At 36.7% G+C, this 25,547-nt stretch overlaps 1 protein-coding gene across 1 annotated transcript in view; it reads left to right on the plus strand.

Moving 5' to 3' along the window:
- The window catches only part of nes (lysophosphatidylcholine acyltransferase 3 protein nessy), a 389,051-nt gene that overhangs the window by 166,037 nt on the left and 197,467 nt on the right, over nt 1-25,547 (plus strand). Inside the window, exon 5 of the mRNA XM_090408067.1 lies at nt 15,286-15,323. Within this exon, the coding sequence (XP_090264193.1) occupies nt 15,286-15,323 (38 nt within the window). The remainder of the gene's footprint in view (nt 1-15,285; nt 15,324-25,547) is intronic.

Below are 25,547 nucleotides of genomic sequence, written 5' to 3' on the forward strand. Positions count from 1 at the left end.
AACATAAAAAACTGCTATTCCTTGACATTTTAATAAAGAAACAAAACCAATAATAGTATCAACCTATCTGTATACAGAAAACCTACAAATACTGGACATTACCTCCATTTCAACTCAGCTCATCACATAGCTCAGAAACTTAGCATTATCCATAGTCTCAAGAAAAGAGCTATACAGTATACGACAGACAAGGATGACCTACTAACGGAATTAACCACAATATCCAGAGAACTTTCTTTAAATGGTTACCCAAAAAGACTCTACAACAAGATTCTCTTTACTGATATACCACATCGACAACGTGATGACGTCCAATACATCAGTACAATTACAATTCCTTTTGTCAGCAACCTTTCCAAAAAATTAGCTAACCTTTTAAAACCACATAAGATCAGAGTGGCATTCAAACCAATCAACACTATTCGGAAATTTTTAAGATCACCAAAAGATCCTCACCCATTCTACAAGTACTCTGGAGTATATAATATACCTTGCTCATGTGGTATTAGTTACGTAGGTCAGACCTCTAGAAGCTTTGAAACGAGAAAAAAAGAACGCATAGGATCTGTCAGAAATAACAGACACGACATTTCAGGTCTTTCGTGCCACTTTGCCTCTACTAACCATCACATCGAGTGGGATAAGAGCCTTATGCCATACATAGAAGATAACTACCATTCAAGAACCTTTAAAGAAGCAGCTACAGTCGCCCGTAAAATTGAAAACTTAAACAAGAATCAAGGTCTAATTTTACCAGAAATTTGGAAAACTTTTATCAGATCATTAAACATCAAAGAAATGAACTTTCATAACAATTACGTCATGAACCATAACGAATAAATCACGTTAATGAGACACGCACAATACCAATTTTTTGTATGAATTAGAACCATCAGTTATAACCTAGTCTGTAACCTTCATTTTAGCTTACTAGTTTGTATTCCCTGAGAATGCCAATAGAAAAAATTGACGAAACATGTAGGAGGATAAAAATAAAGCTACTTGACAAAGATTAAATATATAAAAAAAGTGTAATAGTCTTATGAACAATTGTCAAGAAAAAAATTCAACATAATGAACTGTCTTTCTCCTGTTTGCTAGTGTCTGTAGTCTACAAATTCTGAAATAAGTCTTCATAATCTATTTGAGGTCTTATCAAGATCTTGTAAAGAGGCAAAATGATGACCTTATCTTTACGTCAAAGTTCGTTTCAGCATCACATTTATCTTTTGAGTTGTATTTGTAATCTTTGCTACATGGCCCCTGAATATCAACTTGCTATCTATGAACACTCGAAGATTCTTAGCCTGATTAGTTTCTTCTAGCACAGAGGTTCTCAACCTTTACCAGTGGCATACCACTTTATTTAATTCAAGATATTAGATGTACCAGTAAGGCAGTGGCTCATGTATCACCCTTGGTACGCATACCATAGGTTGAGAATCCCTGTTCTGGCATAATCACACCAAAGTGCATGACTTTGCATTTACTGACATAGAACTGACAGCATTTTCACATTCCCAGAATTCCATCACTTCAAATTATTCTGAAGTACTGCATATCAGCAGCACTCCTGATTACGCTATCTAAAATCTTAAATCCTGATTACGCTATCTTAAATCTTGCAGACTCATATCTCCCATATGCCACTTTTTGATATCTGTCAGTCAGCCAGCCAGCCATCCTCTTATCCATGCTGATATTTTATAATCCATACCCATAATCTCTAATTTATACAACAGTCTTCCATGCTGAATTCTGTCAAATGCTTCAGCAAAATTCAAAAGTATCATGGTGTATCCATTCCCCTTGTCTAGTTCATTGGTAACATTATTATAGAATGTGATCAAGTTGCTAAAACATGACCTTCCCTTAGTAAACCCATGCTGTTCATTACAAAGTAGAGATTTACTATCGACACATTTCTGAATACAAGCTGTAATAAATTTTTCCAAAATCTTCACCATCAGTTTTTGTATCACCCTTGTGCAATGGGATTGCCATACATTCTTTCCATTCCTATGGAATCATTCCTGTTCTGCGACTCAAATTATAGAGCTGGTCAAAGGAATAGCCAGTTCAAGTGAACACTCTTTTAGCACCTGTGCTGATATTCCATTAGTCCATATTGCTAAATTGTTATTTAGTTTGTGCAGCAGCTCTAATACTTCCTCTTCATATACCTGAGTTTATTTCATTCAGTGAAGAAATAGCAATGAATTCAATGACGTATACACCAGGTTGATAGCTTTTAGCAAAATGGGCACTCAGTAGTTGAACAACCTCCTCTGCATCTGTCACACTCACACCATCTGAATTCCAAAGTATTATTCTTTCACATTCATTCTTTTACTTGCAGCATATCAGTAGAATTTTTTTTTGTTTGCAGAGCCAGTTTTTTTTTCATACTCAGACTTGGCTGTCCATACAACAGTTGTGACTATTCTAGCCTGCTGCATATAATTTTCATAATGGACATCATACTTATGCACACAGTATTCCTTCCACATCATCGTTTTCTTACAAATCTCTTGTTGAACTCAGTATATTCCTCATTTGGTCATAATTTCCTGCTTTGTAGTTCAGCATGTAACCTTTTCTGAATGAAACATTCATTTACTTATCACTTCTCAAGTCATTCTGCATCCTGTCACCAACTGGAGGCAGAATAGTTACGTCTTTAACTGAAATACCCTCTGACACTATAATCAAATCTAACACTCTTTGACCTCGAGTTCCTTGTGTCACATGCTGCTTGAGGAAGTCGATAAATTCAGTTTCCCAATTAATATTTGGATAATTAACTTTCCCATTATGATTACTCTTTTTGTGTCCATTGTGTCTATTTGGTGATGCATTTCTTCATAACTAGCAACCGATCCACCAGGTTTGTAAAAAAACATCCCTCTGTGTAATTGATCTTGTTAGATTCCACCTCATACCAGATGACTTCATATTCACTTCCACATGAAATACTGTTACTAGTACTACAAACATAGGTCTTGGCACTAACTGGATTCAGGTCATCTGATATCATTAGCAGCATGCCACCTCTTTTATTCTGTCTTTCCTCCTTAAAAATACTGTACTCTTTATGCTTAATACTAGTTGGTATGTCTAATTCTGATAGTCAGTTCTCACTAATGCCTACAATCTGAGGTCCCAACATATTGACCAAGGCAACAAACTCTATCCCTTTGTTTGTAATTACTCCTATGAAGAGGAAGTGTTAGAGCTGCTGCACCATTTTGTGCAGCAGCTCTAATACTTCCTCTTCATATACCTGAGTTTATTTCATTCAGTGAAGAAATAGCAATGAATTCAATGACGTATACACCAGGTTGATAGCTTTTAGCAAAATGGGCACTCAGTAGTTGAACAACCTCCTCTGCATTTGTCACACTCACACCATCTGAATTCCAAAGTATTATTCTTTCACATTCATTCTTTTACTTGCAGCATATCAGTAGAATTTTTTTTTGTTTGCAGAGCCAGTTTTTTTTTCATACTCAGACTTGGCTGTCCATACAACAGTTGTGACTATTCTAGCCTGCTGCATATAATTTTCATAATGGACATCATACTTATGCACACAGTATTCCTTCCACATCATCGTTTTCTTACAAATCTCTTGTTGAACTCAGTATATTCCTCATTTGGTCATAATTTCCTGCTTTGTAGTTCAGCATGTAACCTTTTCTGAATGAAACATTCATTTACTTATCACTTCTCAAGTCATTCTGCATCCTGTCACCAACTGGAGGCAGAATAGTTACGTCTTTAACTGAAATACCCTCTGACACTATAATCAAATCTAACACTCTTTGACCTCGAGTTCCTTGTGTCACATGCTGCTTGAGGAAGTCGATAAATTCAGTTTCCCAATTAATATTTGGATAATTAACTTTCCCATTATGATTACTCTTTTTGTGTCCATTGTGTCTATTTGGTGATGCATTTCTTCATAACTAGCAACCGATCCACCAGGTTTGTAAAAAAACATCCCTCTGTGTAATTGATCTTGTTAGATTCCACCTCATACCAGATGACTTCATATTCACTTCCACATGAAATACTGTTACTAGTACTACAAACATAGGTCTTGGCACTAACTGGATTCAGGTCATCTGATATCATTAGCAGCATGCCACCTCTTTTATTCTGTCTTTCCTCCTTAAAAATACTGTACTCTTTATGCTTAATACTAGTTGGTATGTCTAATTCTGATAGTCAGTTCTCACTAATGCCTACAATCTGAGGTCCCAACATATTGACCAAGGCAACAAACTCTATCCCTTTGTTTGTAATTACTCCTAGCATTCATGTATAGACATAATAATCTACCTGCATGTTCTTTTGTGTACTCTTGTCTGCAGTCTGCATGACACATTTGGACAACTTGCAGATCTCTATTATTCTCTAGTGCCTTATACATGTAGACATGTATAAGATGTCAAACTTTGCACACTTTGATGGACCCGAAGCAGACGACACAAAGTCGAAATCGTTCTTTCCTCATTATCATTTCCATGAAAATGCCCATTCCTGTCTTTAGCACAATTATATAACATTGTCACCCTTATACTCGTATTCTCACCATTCCTTCCATTATAATTTAGTTTCCCTCACTCTCTGCTTTCTATTCCTATTTTTTACCCTGGTATCTGCCTCAGTGTAAACATCTGGTCACCTGTGGACCTATTTCTTCAGAATCCTTCTTGATATTCACCTATATTTTCTTCATCATGAGGTACAATTCTTTTTAGTATAATATTAAGATAAAATTTTGCAACCTGCTGACATGAGTGATATCTCTGTAATTTTCACATTCAGAGGAGTCAGACAGGGAGACTCTCTCACCAAAATTATTTGAATATACCCCTTGAATATGCTATGAGACAACTGAACTGCAAGGAAAGAGGACTGAATATTGATGGAGAATCCCTAAGTATGATTCGCTTATGATATCAGCAACATCAACAAAAGAATTAGACCACAAGATTATTGAATTAAATTTCAAAGACAGATTGACATAGTCAGTTCATCCAAATATCATTACAAACAACTATAAACTTGATAATGAAATTTCAGCTAGAATAACAGCAGGATAGAAAGTTTTTAACCATTATGGAGATATATTTAAAAACAATTTACCAAACTGCATAAAAAGAAAGATATACAACCAACGTGTACTCCCAACAGTGATTTATGGTACTAAAACCTGGAGCCTAACTCAAATCAGCTGGAGAAGCAGGAAACAACACAACAATACATGGAAAGTACCATTTTGTGAATAACATGGTTAGATAAAAGGAATAATATTTGGATATGGAAGGAAACAAAGGTAATGGACATTGCATTAGTAATAAAAGGCAACAAATTGTGCCTTGTGAGACAATGTGATGAGAATATATGACAACAAATGGGCAGAGAGAACAATAGAATGGATACTATGTTATCAAAAACTAGGCAGACCAGCAGCAATATGGGATGATGAGATAAAAAGATATTATGGGCATTTCTGGTGGAGAGATGCACAAGATTGGCCAAAATGGAAGACAAATGGAGAGGTATTTGTCCAGCAGTGGACCAGAAAATTGTGTTGATAAGTTTAGCAGAGTGACACATCTGATACAGGTTGGTGTCAGAATAGCAAGGAAAGAACCATAGAAATATGAAGACCTAGGTCGACTGATGCATTTAGTACTGCTTTAGAAGACCATAATGTACAATTAGAGATTTTTATCTGATTATTTGCTGATGATGCTAAGTTGGGGGAGAGTGATTAAAGACATGGCTGATACGGAATCCCTGCAAGTTGACGTGAACAGACTAGTTATATGAGAAAACAACAATCCACTTTCGTGTAGCAAAGTAAAGTTTGCACCAAGTTAGAGGGCACCGGAGACAGAGATTATATTAATATGAGTTTGCCTAAAAGTAGTCAGTGAAAACTCAGACTTGTGGGTTATATCAGGTCATCCCAAAAATAATTTTGTTTTTAGCTTAAGTTTTGAAAAGATATAAAAGATAAATCACTGCTAATTTAATCAAGTATATATTCTCCATTTGAATCAATAACTCTCTTCCAATGTTGTGAAAGCTTCATAATGCCATTTCTATATTTCTATAGAATTCAGGAGGTTTGGAGACAAACAAGTTGCATAGGCTCAATTTCAGTGCCTCTAATGTATTGTATTGTTTTTCATTAACGAAATGTTGCAAACTTTGAAATAAGTAGTAATCTGGAGGTGCAAGATCAGGAGAATATGGAGGATGTGGAAGCTTTTCTCAGCTGAGTTCCTCAATCTTGGCAGGTGATTCCTGCACTATGAGGGTATTCATTATCATGGTGAAAACAACACCCTTTCGATTGATCAGAGAGCACCTCTTTTCTTTCCGTTTTTCATTAAGTTGATCGAGTTGTTCACAATATACTTCAGCTGTGATTATTTGGTTTTGTGGCAAGTGTTCAAAGTGTATAATACCAGCCATATCCCACCAAATGCTTAACAAAACCTTCTGAGAGCAAAGATCTTATTTTGGCTGAGGTTTACCCTGCTCCCCTGAATGAATCCACTGCCTTCAGCACTTAACATTCTTGTAAAGTATCTACTTTTCATCACTGGTGAATAAATGACACAAAAACAGAGATTGAACCTCCCGAGAATGAAGAGCAGTGCAGATGTTGATGTGCTCTCTTCGATCAATTGAAGAGAGCACATCAAACCAGGTTTTGGTGTGGTGTAGGGACTTCGTACTTTCCAGTCAATTCCGTGGCATTTGGAGTGCGTGGTCTGATATGCCTGTTTTACCATAATGGAGGTATTTAATGTGTCATTTATGTTCATCTTTTCTGATTGGAATGGTGCATCCTGTTTTCCCTCTGTAAGGTAGGTTACATGTACATTGAATTTTGTAAACTGGGTGGGCCACGCATGGAAGAGCTAAGTAAATTTTTTAATTTTGTCGGGGATTTGAAGGTAGTCTTAATGTTGTGTTCAAGTAGTGGCCTATCTATTTTTTTCTGAAATGCCCTTAATGTAGGATATGGCTATGGTTGTAATTTTTTTTGTTTTTAGTGGCATTTTTATGGAGGATCTTGCGAACTGTTTTTTTATTGTAGCCATTTTTTACAAATATTTGGTTAATGATTTCAAATTCTTGGTTCAGAGCTTATTCATGGAGCAAATTTTTATGGCTCTGTGTTTGAAGGTGCTGATGACTCCCAGTTTTTGTGTTGGATGGTGGTATGAATTTTTATGTAGTGTGTGTGTGTGTGTGTGTGTGTGTAGGTTTGCAGTAGACTGTGAAGGAGAGACAACCTGAGGGAAGACATGTGACGAGTGTGTTTAGAAAAGGAAGAGAGTTGTTGTTCTCATATTCTTGCAAGGTGGAATTCCTTAGAATGAGGAGCTTAGCAGTACTTATAAAGCTTTAAAAATTCACATTTGAACAGGTACAGTATTAAAAAACTACATTACTTTTGGGATGACCTGATTTAAAGCATAGGGACTACATTGCTAAGATGATAACTAATATTTATGGAATTGACAGTGTATACTAGAAATATAAATTAAATAAACTTTAATATATACTTTCCGATATTTCAGCAAACGTCACGTTGCCATCTTCTTGGGAACTTACTACAAAGACACGTGCACGCAAGTACTAATAACAGCAAATGAGACTGAAGCTAGGAAGCTAACGTTTTCCTAAAGTCCTGATGGTGCCCCCCTGGCGGGCTATATTGGTAGTTCTTGGCCTTTGGGCTGAAGTTCTTCTGATAAAAGTTTCCCAAATTTGGGGCAGTCTCATGCATCCAAATTTGTTGAGGTTTGGCATGTTCCTAAGGGCCGAGGCTGATTCCATGAATAGTCTTTCATACTTGAACTTGCTGCGGTGTATTACTGTGGCTTTCTTCCATCTTATTCTGTGGCGAGTATCCAGAGCGTGGTCTGCAAGCCCAGAGTGGCTGTACTGGTGAAATCGGATGTAATCCTTGTGTTCTGAGATTCTGATATTTGCTGTCCTGCCTGTTTGGCCAAAGTAGGACAATTTACAGCTGCAAGGGACCTGGTATACACCAGGTAGGTCTAGGGGAAGTGGTTGGTCTTTAGTGGAGCGGATAAGGGATGCCAATTTTCTATGTGGTCTGTAACAAGTGGTCAAGTCATGTTTTTTTAAGATTTTATTGATTTTTTCTGAGGTGCCTCGGATGTAGGGAATGGTGATGGATTTAGAGTAATCTTTTTTGTGAAGGGGAGGGGGTGGTGGGTTGTGGATAACTGGGTTAAGTATTTTTTGGAGGGGGTAGCCATTGGCTGAGAAAGTGTCACGGATGTGATTTAGTTCAGTGGTTAGGGCTTGATCATTAGAACAGATTATTTTTGCCCTGTTGAATAATGTCTTAATAACTCCATATTGTTGTGAGGGGGGGTGATGGGATTGTTGGTGAATGTATCTGCCTGTATGGGTGGGTTTTCTATAAACTGAGAAAACCAAGGTTCCATCAGGTTGGCGGGTGACTAGTGTGTCTAGGAAGGGGAGGTTATTGTTTTCCTCTTTTTCCAGGGTGAACTTGATTCTAGGGTGTTGGTTGTTTAAGTGTGTTAGGAAGGAGAGGAGTGAATCCAGGCCATGTGGCCAAATAGCGAAAACATCATCAATGTAGCGAAGCCATATGGTAGGTTTTTGTGGGGCTGAGTTTAAGGCTTTCTCTTCAAACGTCTTCCATGAAGAAGTTGGCCAAGGGTGGGGAAAGTGGTGAACCCATGGCCATCCCCTCTATCTGTTTGTAGAATTATATACAGAGTAGAATTATATAATATACATTGCTAAGGTGGTTAAGTTACATATTAGATAACTACACTGCAGAACACTAAGAAATGGGAAGTTATTTCTCGAAGTTTATAAGGGTTAGACATCACCACATCTTAGTGCAGATATGGTCATCTGTTTTCACAAAGCAGATAGAGACATCTGAAATGATTGAATAGCATGTACTTGTGGTGGTAACTGTGGAGTTAACTAAATGGAATTACACAAATAAAAAGCACAACTGTGAGATTGTGGTCTTTAAAGTTTGAGGAATAGACTGTAGAGAGAGGATATGACAACATACAGGGTGTTCGGGATAAATTTGACAGTTTCGTAAGGAAAAAGAAAATCTTCTTTGTATCTATTAAATTTAATGAATTGACAAAAAAAACATTACAGGCAGAGTTAATTACAATACTATCAACAAGATTTACTCAAAATAACCACCATTAGCATCGATCACAGCTTCAATTCTGCTTCGGAACCTCGAACAAGCTGATGCTACAGTCTCCCTGGGAAGGGCCGCAAAAACTGTTTTAATTTTATCCATTAACTGGGCTTTTGTATTACTGGAAGTGCGATTGGTGTCTTTTTCAACTGCGCCCCATACAAAATAATCCATGGGGTTAAGGTCTGGGGAGTTTGGAGGCCAAACATTTGGACTGGTGAAGTCGTAGAAAATTTCAGACAACCATTTTTGACTTTTCCCAGAGGTGTGGCAAGGGGCCGAATCCTGCTGCCATACATACGGCCTACCATTGGCTACCCTTGTTATCCAGGGCTTGACTACAGTTAGCAACTCCACGAACAAAGCCCGAATTCCAATGCCAGTGTTCTTCAACACCTGTTCCTGCAGATTTGCGAGGAATTCTGCTGTACGAACGCAATCAGATCGTCTGCTAGGGATCTTTCTTCTTGCTACATCCTCGTAGTCACCATTGCAAGTCTCTAGTTCATGCCTGATTGTTTTTACTGTATTCAGGGAGCATTGGGCAGCAGTCGTAATATCCTTATTTTGATGGCGGGCACGAATCATCATGATACAAGTTATTCTCTTCCATGATTCAGGTGGGTTCCAGCTATCCATCCTTTCTGACATCTTGTATATGAATGAAGAAGGGTCCAAACTTTTAAATGAAGAGAAGTGTGTGTTAATACATGTAACTTACGGAAAAACATAATTAATTATAAATATGTCAAATTTATCCCGAACACCCTGTATAAGTAAGAGGAATCTTACATCATTGTTACAAGTAAAAGATGGCCAAGGTTGTAGTTAGAAAGCATGTGTCGCCCAGGCTCTTCATGCATGCATGCGCTTGATGAATGTGAAGAATGGGTTACTATTAATGTTGATTAGGTATAAGTGACTAAAGGGGATTCTCCCTGGAAGAACCTGCATATAATAATAGATGATGATGATATTGGAAGCCTTATAAATAACTGCTTCGGAAAAAAATCATTGATATGAACTAGTCATAGTACTGCTACTACATGATTGAGTTGATATCACCACATATCCTATAAATTAAAGATGCCAAGAAGTTATATTCTTGGTTTCATCCTTTATCGAAGTGTTAAGCAAATAAAGTTGGCATGCAAAGTAAATTCACGACTGGGCTAATTGTATACAGAGGCTAGTGACCTCACATCAGTTGTCTTAGTATCATGTAATGCAATGCACATACAGACTGGGATACTAATTCAGTTAATGCAGTCATTGGCCTCTATATACAAGTGGCCCAGTCATGTCAATGACTTAATGTGCAAACTTTGTTTGCTTACATTTGGATAAAGGATTAAACCAAGAATATAACTTCTTGGCATCTTTAATTTATAGTATAAACAAGTGGAAAACTCCCAGTAATAGGAATTCATGTGGGACTGTTAACTACAATATTGACATAAGAGAGGGAATGAAGGTACTGACTTTTGTCCGTTGCTTTCAACAGGGTTGGGATTGGTGTCTTTTCCGAGGTTCCTGGCTTCACGAGACCTTATACTTTGACTGACTCCTGCTGAACCAGGACAGATGGCTGTTGTTGTTGTTGGCAATGACATTATTTGTTGTAGCTGTGGGCATTCCAGGGAATGTAGAGCTTGTAAGAAAGGCCATCTCAGCCCTAGATGCATTCTTTTTACAGAGACAAAGGAATTTTTAAAGAAAGGCTAATAACTTTTGAGGATTTTGTGTAATGTTAAAAAATATGTTAACTGTGTGATATATCTTGAGATTATGATATTTTAATATGATAATGTTAACTGTGTGATATATCTTGAGATTATGATATTTTAATACTGATACTATACTATCAGTATAGTATTTAAATCTGACTCAAAAAATTGCAATAAAATATGGTTTATGCAGGAACGATCTGAAGCATGTCTGTCTTCTTCAGCAACTGTGCATAATTGTTGATCAGTATAGATAAATGGGAAAGAGCAGAACACAGCCTTCTGTAACAAAGCATTAGTTGCATAGTTGGTGGATAAATATCCATCCATCATCGCATGTAATATAGATCCAGATAAAAAGTTGGCATCGCAGTTTTGGAAGTCAGAAGACATTCCATGATTGAAACTTACTTAATAGGCCTTTTTGCCCAATTTGGTCATGAGAGAGGAGATATCAACGACATCACTTGAAATCCCTCAGACCTTTTCATGACATTTGTCCAAAGATAAATAATATAAACAAGAAGATTCCTTGTTGATAGGCTTCAAAATAGCACAGAAGTTGAAAGTTACTGGCAGAATTGAATGTAGGCTAATTTTCATGCTGCAGGATTGCTACCAGTTGAATTGGAGAGTAAAAAGGCAACATATTTTCCTGCAAAGAGGAAATAGAATGTTATGTGTTAGGAATGGTTTAAAGACATTTATGAAAATTGCCTTTTTCAGTGAGTAAGAGTGCAATGAAATCATGCATGTGCAAAAGTTGATTTGATAAAAATTATGACTGGAAGGATTTGCAAGAGATGAGTGTATGAATGCTGTTTGGATATGATAAAATTTCCTGCTTTTAGTCCTTTCAAAATCAGTTCTGAATGTGCTGATAGTTTTTTAAACTTTTCTGAATCATTCAGATATATTTACAAGATTTTTTTTTTTTCAGTATTATTATTAAAATACATTAAAGCAGTTAAATATTGGGAGAAATTATTTTAGTTATTTAGTTATTATAATTTGATAACTTTGTTTATAATGCCATCAGCACCAGGAGCTTTTTTATTCTTAAGGTTCTTCATGATGGCAATTATTTCCGTTGGTGAAATATGCTGGAACTGCTGTCAGAGAGCTTTAGTGTGCATCTGACATGGCAATGAATTCTGTACATAAGGTTGATGTTTAAGTTTTCATATGCTGGTCTACATTGCTTTTCTAAATTCCTTGCTATGGCCTCTGCTTTTTCTGTATCCGTATGTGCAAGGCCCTGGCTGATTGGAGAGGGGGAAGAGATTTACTCTTGTTTCTGAGATTCCTCAAGAGCTTCCAGATGGGATGATAGATGTTAACTTATTTTCCCATAGTTGGTTTCTGTGATTTTTGAGAGCATTTCTGACTGAGCTATTCAGTTTATTAAAGATTTTTTTGTCTTGAGGAGCATGTGAGTTATGATATCTTTTCCGTGCTTCGTTTTTCTCTCTTATTAAGTCCATGATGTCTTCTGGAACACGATTATGCTTGAGGGCAGCTGTAGTTTTGGTGACTGCTGTTAGAGCTTCGTTGATTTGGTTTGTGAGATTTTTTATTCCTATTTCAACTTCTTCCTTAGATCTTATACAGGGAACAGGGCTAATATATTCCAGAAGTACTTGAGATAATTTTTTACGAGCTATGTAAGTCTGTGTGGTGGGGGGAGAGATGGTTGTTCTTGTTTTCCTAGCTGAAGTAGAATGGGGTTATGATCTGACAATAGTTCATTTAATGTTCTGAGACTGTACTGATATTTAATATTCTGTAGAATGGCAATATTTAGGTTGTCAGCGTGCCAGTAGGACTGTAATGAGTTGGCTCAATTGTACCTGTCACAACAGTGTAGTTAAATCCTGTGTTATTGAAAAGGATGCAGCCATTTTTGTTGGTAGCTTTACTGTTCTAAGATGGATATTTGGAATTTAGATCCCCTGCAAATGATGACGGGCTCCCTAACGCCAAGGATGACATCCAAATCAGAAAATAGCAAAGTTCTTGCTGGCGAGTTGCAGGCAGCGTAGATTTTAAGTTTTCCATCTGCATTGGTGTGAACTTCAATGCCTGTAATCTCAAGGTTAGTGGCTGGAGGGTTGGTTAATGAATGGTGTTTAATGTAATTTTTAATAAAGATGGCAGTGCCACTGCCTATGCAGTTTAGCCTGTCGTTTCTGTGGAGCTGGTATCCTTTCATTTTAGGGTTATTGTAGGTCTTAGATGGGTTTTGTTTATTAAAATAATGTCTGGGTGATATCTCTGCGAATTTTTGGAGTTCTAAGATCTTACCGGTCGGTTAGGCCAGTGGCATTACAAGCTATAATTTGTAGAGAGAGAGTGGGAGAAGTCCAGTGGTGCATCCAGAGAGGGGGCCAAGAGCCCCCCCCCCCCCAAAAAAAAAAGAAAAAGGAAAAAACACTAGAAAATTTTCCAAAAATTTTTTACTAATTAAAATAAATTTTTTTAAAATTTATATTTGTGTCATGTCTTTTATTTCTATACTACTTATGAATTAGCAATAATTGCAGATGCTGAGTCATAGGTCGTATGCGATGCATAGTGTGTATTCTCAAATCGTCTACTCAACTCGCCCCCCCCCAAGTTAAATCCTGAGTGCGCTACTAGAGAAGTCTATTTCTGATCATCAGTGAGTACTGTTAGAAGGAATTCTGTTCCATGCAGGAATCTTTTTGTAGAATTTAATGATGGGTTGGATTCACTAAGGTCTTGAAGTATATTTGCGAGAGCAGCTATAATGATTGCTGTTAGGTTTGGATGTGACTGTGATTAGTCCTGATCTTGGTGTGTTACCTTTATTGGGCAAGCCACATCAGCATATGTCCTGCCCCTGAATGATCACCCTCTTAAAAGCTCAGCTTGCAGTAGCTGAGATTCTGTTTACTTGTGTCGGACTTCGAGAGACTGGGGGAACTGAAGCTTCTGATGTCTGCACACAAGAGAAAGGGGTAGATTGATTGTCTCTGAAACTATCCTTTTCCACATTTCAAACAATTGTATTCAGCTCTACATAGCTTTTGAGCATGTCCATATTTCTGACATCTGTGACAATGACCAGATTAAGCTTCTTTCCTTTAAGGTTCAGCTGTGATCCTGAGCCCACAGATCGATGTTATATCATAAATATTTTTGTAGGAGTCTTGAATCTCTACAAGGACTAGTGGCATCGGGCTCTTGTCAGCTCTTAACATTCTACTGACTTTAATGGTAAATCATGGTGGCAGAGATCTGCTGCTATCTCTTCCGTGGTGATGTCCTCAGACACACCTCAGAGCACCAACTTTAGATTTTTCTCAGAGCTGAGGGAGAATGTGTGATATTGTATACCCTGGTCATCCATCATTTTGGTTAGTTTACGGTAATCGTCTACTGTGGCGAGCTGAATCTTTATGCCATCATCCACATTTTAGCCCCTGCATATGTTATTTGCAGATCTGTCATAGTGGACCTTGCGGTTGTCCATCTGTTTTTTTCACGAAGGACAATCAGAAGTACCTTCTCTTTGGGTGAGGTAGAGGAGTCAGTAATGGGACCATCTTCTTCCATCCCTTCATCCCTGTGCATTTCTGTTGTTTTACGCTTCTTGTGCACATGAACCTCTCTACAATCTATGGGTGCGGAAACCACCAAATCTAACTTTTCTTCCCCTGGAGTTGTGTCTTCACCCTCTGTGTCATCTCCTGTCATGGAATACAAATACAGGAAACCAGGCCGCTCACAAATTCAAACTTTTTTAATAACTTTTTCAGCAGCGTTAATGTCAGTTTCCTATCAAGTGTTTCTATGAAATCATCAGGATCAATTTCACTCATATTTATTGACTTATCTGAGATTTACTGCAATACAAGAGTGTTGCTCTGCAAATAATCCCATAGCTTGTAGAATCCCATAGCCTGGAGAGCCTACTAGCAAAATTCCGTAGATTGGAAGACCTACCTGCAAAAATCCCGAAGACGTGAAAGTCTACTAGCAAAAGTCCGTGGATCAGAAAACATGTAGTGAAAGGCAGGAATGCCATGTTCCCACTTGGCCTCAACTCAAATTTCCAACATCCCTATGAAAATAAGCATCCACCACTGGTCCACTTTGCAGGTGGGGCCTACACGGCCATTTGGCCTCATGCATTTTTTGTGCAGAGGGGTAGAAAGCAGATTTTGAAATAGAACTTTGACAGCTTTTAAAATATAGCATTGCATGTGATAAATTTGAATTTATTGTAGATTAATGAATGTATTCATAATGATTTATTATTTTTAGGACTTGCTTTTGATGTTTATGATGGAACTAAAGATCCTGTAAGTATAATGGAAAAAGAGACATTTTCATTATAATTCAGCAAAATAATCACATAATTTTCATACAGATAAAATTGACATATTGTCAATTTTATCTGTATTACTTTATTAATGAGTTAGTTTAATTATTAGTTTATTTAAACATCTTTGCCAACAAAAGAAAATTAATGGGAAGAAACTGAGTTAGGTTTCCGTGGCTTGATAAATGCTTTTGTGTCTAACGAGTATCATGTACAACTTTTTTTGGTAAGAAAGTACTATTCGATGTTAAATACTTATTTCTTATGAAAAACGTTGCACATAGTACTTACCAGACACGGAAGAAACTACATACAGATTTTCATGATAATATACAATTTTACAATTAAGAAACTTTGAATGTAAATATATCTGAATGAATCAGATAATTTTACAATGCAGAATTCATGTACAACTTTTTTTGGTAAGAAAGTACTATTTGATGTTCAGTTAAATAGTAATTTCTTACGAAAAAAGTTGCACATAGTACTTATCAGACACACAGAAGCAAGGAAGAAACTACATACAGATTTTCATGATAATATACAATTTTACAATTAAGATACTTTGTAATGTAATATATCTGAATGAATCAGATAATTTCACAATGCAGAACTCGCTTCCTAGTTCATGGTTATTGTGATCTTATATCCATACAATGAACTTTATCGAGCTTCGCTACTAGGAATCTAGACCTGTGGAGAAATACTTGTAGAGATACTTGTAGCTAAGGTAACTTATAATGAAGTCAGCTGCCTACATTATTATTATTATCTGGGCATTTCCATTAAGCCCGAGTGCCCATATACTAATTATTCTTCATATAATGTTTAACATAGCCCTCCTTAGACTCATTCACCACTCTCGGTATAAAACATTTAGTTATTTTCCCTGCTACTAAACTTTACTTAACATCCCAGGGTGTCTTTGTTCTTTTCCCTTCTACTTGTTATAGAAAAATTCCTCTGCATCTATTCTACAAAATTTTCTGAGCAACTTTTGTTTTTTCATATCCTATCTCTTCTATAGAATCTATTCTCTTCCCATTTTTTCATTGGAACACTAGGTTCACTACAAACTTAACAAAACCATCTTGGTCACTCACCTTTAGAGGCAATTTAGTTATTTCTTATGAAAATGAATAACAACTTTCTTATCCTACTTGTCAGTGTATTTTACAACACCCAAGTCATCCTTTGTGCTATTCTGCCTGTCTCTGAGCTTCAACTCCCTGTCCACTATCACCCCCAAATCCCTGGTTTCATCATTTTTATGTAGTTCATCCTCAGTAATGATATACAGCTTACTATCTTATCAGCTACAGGATGTATAACTTTACACTTTGCTACACTGAACTGGCAACTATTCGGTTTTTTCTCTCACAATATCAATTCAAATCATTCTGCAGGATATCTACATCACTTTTATTTTATTTTTTATTTTTATATCTGATGAACACACAAACGGCCACAAGACTTATAACATATTAGTGTCATGTGTGGGCAAGAGGAATAGAAGAAAGGAGGAATCAGTTCACATTTTTTTGAACAGCTGAAGGTTGTAATCTTTGGGGAAGGCAGGATGGGGGAAACTGTTCCAAAGAACAGAAGTAGGTGGAATGAAAGAAGTGGCAGTGAAGTTGGTTTGGTGAGTTTCAAGATGGACTGGCTAAAAGGGTGTTGGTTAGCAGTGGCTCTTATTCTACTGATTTTGGAATAGAGTGGAGGAATAATAGTGGCCAATTCAGCAGATCACTGTCGATAAAATTATCTGTAGAAGAAGCACTAGGCAGAAGCCCAAATGTCCGTGAGAGAGGGATCGTTAGCTGGATTTCCCTCTTCTGGATAGAATTGAGTGATCTTAGAGAGGATTTGGGATTTGTATAGAGTTAGCAGCTGTGAAGGTGTAAAGTAGTGCCTTGTGCAAAAAAGTACACCAAGTTTTTTGGCAGCTACAGAAGCTATAGTTGAAATTTAATTGTGCCATGAAAGTTCGGAGGTGCAGGTTAGTGTCCAAGAAAAGAAATCTGATCATGTTTAGATATCTCAGTATTACTGAAGGTAAGGAGGATGAGCGCAAGATCTTTTTTATGAAAACTCTGAGGACTGAGTTTTGGTAGCATTGAAGTCTACAAGGTTGTCCTTGCCCCATTGGGATGTAGCTAGGAGATCAGAGTTTAGGCCACTAGATGTGGTGGAACTTGAGTAATATAAGGTTTGTCAAATGAAAAGGAGGAATGGAGTTTACTGTCATTGGCAAAGCTGTGGATAGGATTGAAAGTTGTGAAAGCAGGTTATTTATATATAGGAAGAAGAGAGTTATTTACAGGAAGAAAGACTAGAATCCTGTGGTACTCCTGCATTGGTGGGAAAATCTGATGACAGGAAACCATCCACCATGAATGTAGTGAGCAGCCAGTGAGAAAGTTGGTGATCCAATTGCAGAGTGTGGAAGGCAGACCATAGGATGGCAGTTTAACTAGGCCGCTCTGCCAAATCCATTGAAATGCCTTTGAAATGTCAAGGTATATGTATTTGCTGTATGCTATATATAGCATACAGCAAAAACCAAGGCTCAAACATGGGCTTCCATGGCAGGACCGCAATGTGCAAGCCACGAATCCCAAACCAGCATGCCACATCATCTTCAGTAGTGCAAAGAGTGTGTACAGTGGGATGTGGAAGCTTGGAAAGTATGTTATGGAGTAACATGCTACACTCTCTACCGAGCAGTTGGATGGTTGTAAGTGTGCCAGATACCTGGCAAACATCTCTTACCAGCATGCGTAACCCCAACTATGAAATTTGAAGATGATTGTAGTATGATGGTATGGTCATGTTTTTCCTGGTTTGATCTAGGACCTCTGTTTGTGGTGCCATGAACATTAAACTCCAAGAGGTATCTGAACATTTTGGACATTGCAATTCTTCCTACTTTGTGATATTTCTACGGAAATGACATTGTCTCTTTCAGCAAGACAATGCACCGTAACATAAAGCTGCTGCTGTTACTGTGTGGGTTATGGATGTTTTGTGGTGAATGTCACCACACTTGACTGGCTTACACACAGTCCTGAACTCAACTGTATCGAACATCTGGATTGAACTGGAGCATCAGGTGATGTCAAGGGACATCTGCATCACAATAGTCCAGTACTTCATTATATACTTGTAGAAAGAATGGCCAAAACACGCATTGATTGTTATTGTACTTGTGGAAAGTGTGCCCTGCAAGATTGCTGCAGTCATTGCAGTGAAAGGAGGTCCTATATCTTATTAAGCTGGGTGGCATGGCTGTTTGTTCCTCACAGAATGGTGTCTGTTGACTTTATTCCAAGCAGTGTATAATAAACAGCATTGAACCAATTCCACGGCATGTTATTATGAAAGTGAATAATAACTTCCTCATCTTACTTTTCAGTATATTTTACATCTAAGTCATTCTTTGTGCTATTTTGTCTGTTTTTGCATGTCCTCTGAACTTCAGCTCCCTGTCTGCTATCATTCCCAAGTGCGTAGTTTCATAATTTTTATGTAGTTCATCCTTAGTAATAATACACAACTTACTATCTTTTCAGCTACAGAATTCAGAACTTTACACTTTGCTACATTAAACTGGCAACCATTCACGTTTGCTCACAATATCTGTTGAAATCATTCCCAGGATCTCTGTAGCACTTTTATTTATTGTTCTGTCCTGAGTAGTTGATCATAATCAACAGACATCTGGATATTGGTATTTGTTTCAGCCCCAAGTGTTGAGATCTCCCTTCTACTTGATTCTACTCAACTATATGCTTACCTGTGATGGCTGGCTCTTACCGTCTTCTTTGTCACCAGCTTCATATCCATCCCAGTTTGTTGGGATTATGTTACAGATTTCCTTGCAGTACCATGTTAAGTGTCCTTGTGAAGTGTGTCAGCAATTCCATTTGTTTTCTTTATTCAACTCAACTCTCACTTGTTAATTTTTTTATGCAATTAACAGTATTTTCTTGTTTGTGTGTAAGTGTAAATATAATGAGAGACTAAAAGGCTTAATGGTGAAAATTGTTAAAAGGATAATAAATATGCATCATTACGGTAAACAAAAAATGCTTGTTTTCGAATAAAGTTTTGAAAGTGACTGAAAGTTTAAAAAAATCCAAGTTTTCATCACAAGTGGCCTACAATGCACTTCTTGAAAGGTAAGAACTTTACCTAACTGCCACGTTTTTATGTTTTTATTAGAACTTTGAAGGATTTCACTAGCCAAAACTTTGAAACTTGTTTTAGTATCTGTGCAGTAATTGTTCCCCGTAACAAGTTATCTTGGATCAATAGTTTGTGCTTTTTCCTCTGAATTTGCCTATAATTTCATTTATGAGGCCATTAATTGACAACAACTTTAACCTCAGATATAACATAGGTGAAACCAAATAAGCCTAAGATTATATAAATTCCTTACAGAATAAACTATTTAAGAATGATTTCTACACATTGTAGAAATCATTCTCAAAGAAATTATTCCCATACACTTACATATTATCACCATCAAATTCCTGATATGAGCCCTCAAAGTACATAATTAAGTATAGTTTATTACCAACTTTGTGTCAACAGTTCTCTTTCAAATTAATATATTATTTGTTCAAACTCCTTTATTATCTGATCTTATTTTTCATGTTCTAAAGCATTACTAGCTCTTAGTCGTCTTCCAGGTCTCCCATCTCCCCCACACCTTCAAGCATTTTTCATATTCTGTTTAAATGACCAAATCACCTTAGATTAGTTTTGTTCATCATTAATCAGCTTTCTCAAGTTTCTTTCTAATATCTTATTCTAACATGTTTCAGCTATTAAGTCCATGCATTCAGTCTTCTATAGTTTTTTCAATGCTTTGCAGTCTATAGCCTTTGATCAAGTCATTGATTAGATTTATATGAGGATAATCTTCTTGAATGGCAGGCAGTATCAATTTTTTGATTTAGGTAATTTAGGCATCTCCAAAATTTATGCCAGGAAGAGGGACAACGAATGCAATATTTGCGCTAAGGCGATTGATGGAGAAATATAGAGAGATGCAAGTGGATCTGCACATGGTGTTTATAGACCTGGAAAAGGCATACGACAGAGTGGCCAGGCAGGAGGTATGGAGGTGTATGAGGAAGAAGGGGGTGTCGGAGAAGTACGTGAGGTTGGTGAAGAAGATGTATGAGGGAACAGAAACTCAGGTCAGGTCTAGTGTCGGCATGACAGAAGGGTTCCTTATTGTCGTAGGGCTACACCAAGGGTCAGCTCTGAGCCCCTACCTCTTTGACCTGGTCATGGATGTACTAGTGGAGGATGTCAAGAAGGAGGCACCATGGAGCATGCCGTTTGCTGATGACATTGTTCTATGCGAATCATCCCGAGAGAAGCTTGAAAATACCCTGGAAGAGTGGAGAAAGGCATTGGAGGAGAGTGGCATGAGAATTAACCCGGTGAAGACTGAATATATGTCAACGGGGAGTGACGAGGATATCGTCATACGACTATAGGGTGAAAGGCTAATTTCAGGAAAGAAATTCAAGTACCTTGGGTCGGTTGTCGAGAGAATGGTGACCTGGATGAGGAAATACAGCACCGAATAACATGCGGTTGGATGAATTGGAGGAAGATGAGCGGGTCCTGTGCAACAAGAGAGTGAGTTGTAAGAGGAAAGGAAAGCTCTATAAGATGGTGGTGAGGCCGGCGATGCTCCATGGTGTGGAGACGTGGCCTATAACCAAGGCACAGGAGAGGAAGATGGAGGTAGCGGAGATGCGGATGTTGAGATGGATGAGTGGTGTCACAAAGAAGGACAGGATAAGGAATGACTACATCAGAGGGATGGTTAAGGTGGGACCAATTGGCAAGAAGATACAAGAAAGTAGGCGCTGAGGTGGTTTGGACATGTTGAGAGGAAGGGTGAGGAGCATGTTGGTAAACGAGTGGAGTATATGGAGTTGGAGGGATGGAGGAAAAGAGGCAGACCCAAGCTCAGGTGGAGGGATAAGATGACAGAGGATCTTAGGGAGAAAGGATGGAGTCCGAAGGATGCTTTGGACTGGAGAACTTGGAAGAGGAAGGTTAAAGATTGGTGCGCTGACCCCGTTTAACATGGGATAAGGCAGAGTGAAAGAAGAAGAAGGCATCTCCAAAATTCATCATAGAAAGACTATCCTAACCATCATTCACACGATATCTATCATACCTCAGGGAAATCGGAAAATGAGTAGCTATAGCATTCAACACTAAATATGAGAATAATCTTTTTGAATGACAGGCAGTATCGAGTAGAGTGATTTGGGAAAATATCAGAATGGAGAACTGGGCAAGGAGTTTTATTTGCGCCTGTAGTCCCACAGAAGGTTCTATTAAGGAAGAAATGGAGGAATTTGGGGGGGGGGGGGCATTAGACAAGGCAGCCGTCACAATGAAAAAGATGTTAGTCTTTGTTGAAGATCTGAACAGCAGAGTAGCAAATGATTACCAGACATACAAGAAATGTTTTGGGAAAATTTGGAAAAAAGAGTAACACCATGTTCCAACATAAAGATGTGCACAATTCACATGGAGAGAAGATGAAAGAAATTAGAAAAGTCTCATTGACTATGTTATTGTTGATAGCAGTGTTTTTCCACTGGTTGAGGACACAAGAGTGTACAAAGGATTTGAAATTGGAAGTGATCACCATGTAGTTTTGAGCAGGATAAAATTGAATTTCATATTGAAAACAACTGTGTAAGAAAGTTTTAAAACAAATCAAAATTGAGTAGCTTTCATACATGAACTGTAGACTAAAATACACAAAACTTTATTCAAGAAAAGCTGAAAGAGTTTGAAAACAGGAAGGAACCAGAAACATTAGAGATTAAGTGTGAACTCCAAAGAAAATATTTATTCATTCTTGCAGAGAAGCATGTGATGAGGTTGTCTGCAAGAATAGGAAAATCAGAACTTGGGAAGTTAAAGAGGAAGTAAAGGAAAAGAAGAAAGCATATAAAAGTTCCTGGCAAGTGAGTTAGGCAAGCTTGTGCTCTTAGAGTGTTCAGAGAAAAATTTAAGAAAGCAAAACTTTACACTGTGCAAAACTATCTAAACAGAAGTCATGGAAAGACTTTGATAAGAACATAGAAAATAAATTTCACTAGGGTGATGTTTGGAGGCTGTTGAATAAGCTTAGAAATGGAGGAAAGAATGCTGTAAAAGGAATCAAAGATAATAAAGGCGACATGAAAACTGAAGATAAAGATATTCTAGGTGTCTGGAATAATTACTTTGAAAAATTGCTAAATGAAACAAGTAGTAACAGCATGGTGGTAGAAAACACTCAACAGGAATGCAGTCAGGATTACATATCAATTCTTGAAAAAGAAAAGCCTTTAATGAATGCCACTGTTTTTGCCTTTACTTTAGATATTCTTGTGTCATGTTTGTTCTGAAATTTGATTTAATGATTTTACTGATCTTTGTAAATTATCTCCCGATGTAGCTAACACAATTTGATCACCTGTAAATAATAGTGTATCTATCTTTATTTGGTTGGATTTATTTGTATGTCAAATGGGTTATGCTGATTCCAGATTGTTGTTATTTTGTTTCTACATATATATTAAAAAGTAGAGGTGATAGGGTACATCCCTGCTGTACTCCTCTTGATATATTCTTTCTATTCTAATATTTGTTCTAATTTGACCACTATTTTATTTCCTGTATATAAATATTTCTTGAATAGACTGCACAGCTGATTTCGTATATTTAAATCAGTTAATAGTTTAAACAATTTGTGTGTATTAATTTTATCAGATGCTGTTTCATAATTAATGAAGGCCACTGGTGTTTCTTTTTGAAATTTTCTTTTCTTTTCAATTAATCATTTTAGAGTAAAAATTGAGTCTCTGCAAGATCTGCCTTTTCAGAATCCATTTTGTTCTTCTAGTAGTTTCATTAAATGAATCATCTAATGTAAATAAATATCGTATCTACCAGGAAAAAGCAATATCACAATAATTTTTGTCAATTTTGCTTATTTATGCTCAGCTTATGGCACAGTGTATTTTTTTTATTCCTGAAGAATCACATATGTCCGTGTTTTAAAAAGTTCACTGTATACTCTCAGTTAAGTTTCTTCTTTCTTTTTTTATTGCTTATTTTAGTTAAAACTCAGAATCACATCACAGAATTAATGATTAGTTTCCTAACCAATATAGTTTTCTGTAGAAAGCAAGTAATAAATCGTTATTCATATCATGATGTTTATAAGAATTTATTTGCAGTACTGTAATCTGCAGTTTCTTTCTCCCATTTCACAGAATCTCTCATTAAAGAATTGAAATGAAAATTTATGAAATGGATTTATGAAATGGATATGAAATTTATAAACAGGCTAAGTCAACTGTACCATTTAACTAAAGCAATATTCATAATGCCATTCTTATAATTGTTTCCAGGAAGTAATCCAGCTGATGCAGAAATAGCTAAAAATAATCTTTCGCCTACTATTTGGAGGTGGGGGAATTGAAAAGACCATTGTGAATAAAATTTGGTTATTAATATTATATTCCATGAAGAAAATGCTGTGTATTAGAAAGAAATTCATTGAAAAAACTCCAGACAGCTAACTCTCCCCCCCCCCACACACCAAAAAAAAAATAATTGAACAACTATAGCCGAACTACTTTTTTTTAATTGTGCAAAGGGCACAGAGGCAACTGTATCAGATAGTTTATAATTTTTTGATAATCATCATCATCATCATCATCATCAAATTCCTGATATATATCCTCTATGAGTGTACAGGATATGATTGTACAACATGAAAAATTACATCATTACTAACTTCCTATCTACAATTTTCCTCCAAATCAGTCTGTTACTTGTCAAGACTCCAGCATTATCAGATCTTATATTTCTATTGTCTAAGGCACTTTGTACCGTATCAATCCACCTATATCTTGGTCTTCCTCTGGGTTGTTTTCCTGCCAACCTGGCAGAGAACACTTGTTTTGCTAATCTTTCCTCGCCCATTCTGTTTAAGTGACCATACCACCTGAGATTAGCTCTGCTAACACATTCCTGGTGTCAAGTTCTTTCCTAATATCCTCATTTTTAATATGATTCTGCTATTGATGCCATCTGTTCATGCTTCTAATCTTTCTCAGGACTCTCATATCTGCGGTCTCTAGTCTTTGGTCAAGTATTTTACTTCTGACCCAGCTCTCAGATCCATAAGTTAAAACTGGTTTGAACATGTCTTGTATACAGCCTAATTTAGTGTTTTTTGATTATAAAACTGAAGCTGTGATTATTATAAATTATGTGGTCTTTGAAATGATTGGCTGGAAATAATTTTGACAGAAATATTAGCCTACAAAGGAGTCATCAGCATTTTTGTATGGAATCAATCAAATGAGAGAGAACAAAACCAAAAATTTCAGTTGTATATTGGGCAATTGCTTGGCACTCTTTAATGTACTTTCTGGGAAGTGTTCTTTATATTTCTTTCTTTGTTTCTCAATAGTGGTAAGTAATCTCAACCTTCAACCTGGCAGTTGCTAAGGCAGAAAGGATTATTAGCTAGTAAATGTACCTAAGATACTGCTAATTTCAAAAATAGCTAGCATTAATAGTAGAGTAGCATTCAAAACTCACATTATGACATGAAATGCAAAATTTTATATGTATATATTTTTTTTCCCTATATTTGTTATATTTTCCTGTATGTGCATATATATATATATACAGGAAAATATAACAGGAAATTTATAAAAGTTATACTAATTTGAGATGTTTTATATCTTGTAGAAAGTATTGATGAAACATATAAAAAATATGATAAATAGAAAGTGTAAAGAAGCAAAAAAACACATACAGAGAAATGTAAAGAAATAGAAGATCTAATAAAGATTGGGAGAATCGATAAAGCTTATAAGCCAGCAAAATAAGACAAGAAGTACAATTATCAAAAATAAACAGGGGAATATACTTATAGATAAGGAAGAAATTTCAGAAAAATGGAAGGAGTACTTAGAATATCTATATAGTGGAAAAGATCTAGATGCAAGGCTATAAAAGATGAAACAAGACTTGATGTGGAAGAAATTGGTCCAACTATATTAAAAGATGAATTTCAATGGGCACTGAATGAATTGTCTACCAACAAGGCACCAGGCATTGATAACATCCCTTCAGAATTATTAAAATA

The sequence above is a fragment of the Typopeltis vanoorti genome, chromosome 18 (assembly GCF_054136105.1).
Source record: "Typopeltis vanoorti isolate ZY-2024b chromosome 18, IOZ_Tvanoo_1.0, whole genome shotgun sequence".
NCBI lineage: Eukaryota > Metazoa > Arthropoda > Arachnida > Uropygi > Thelyphonidae > Typopeltis > Typopeltis vanoorti.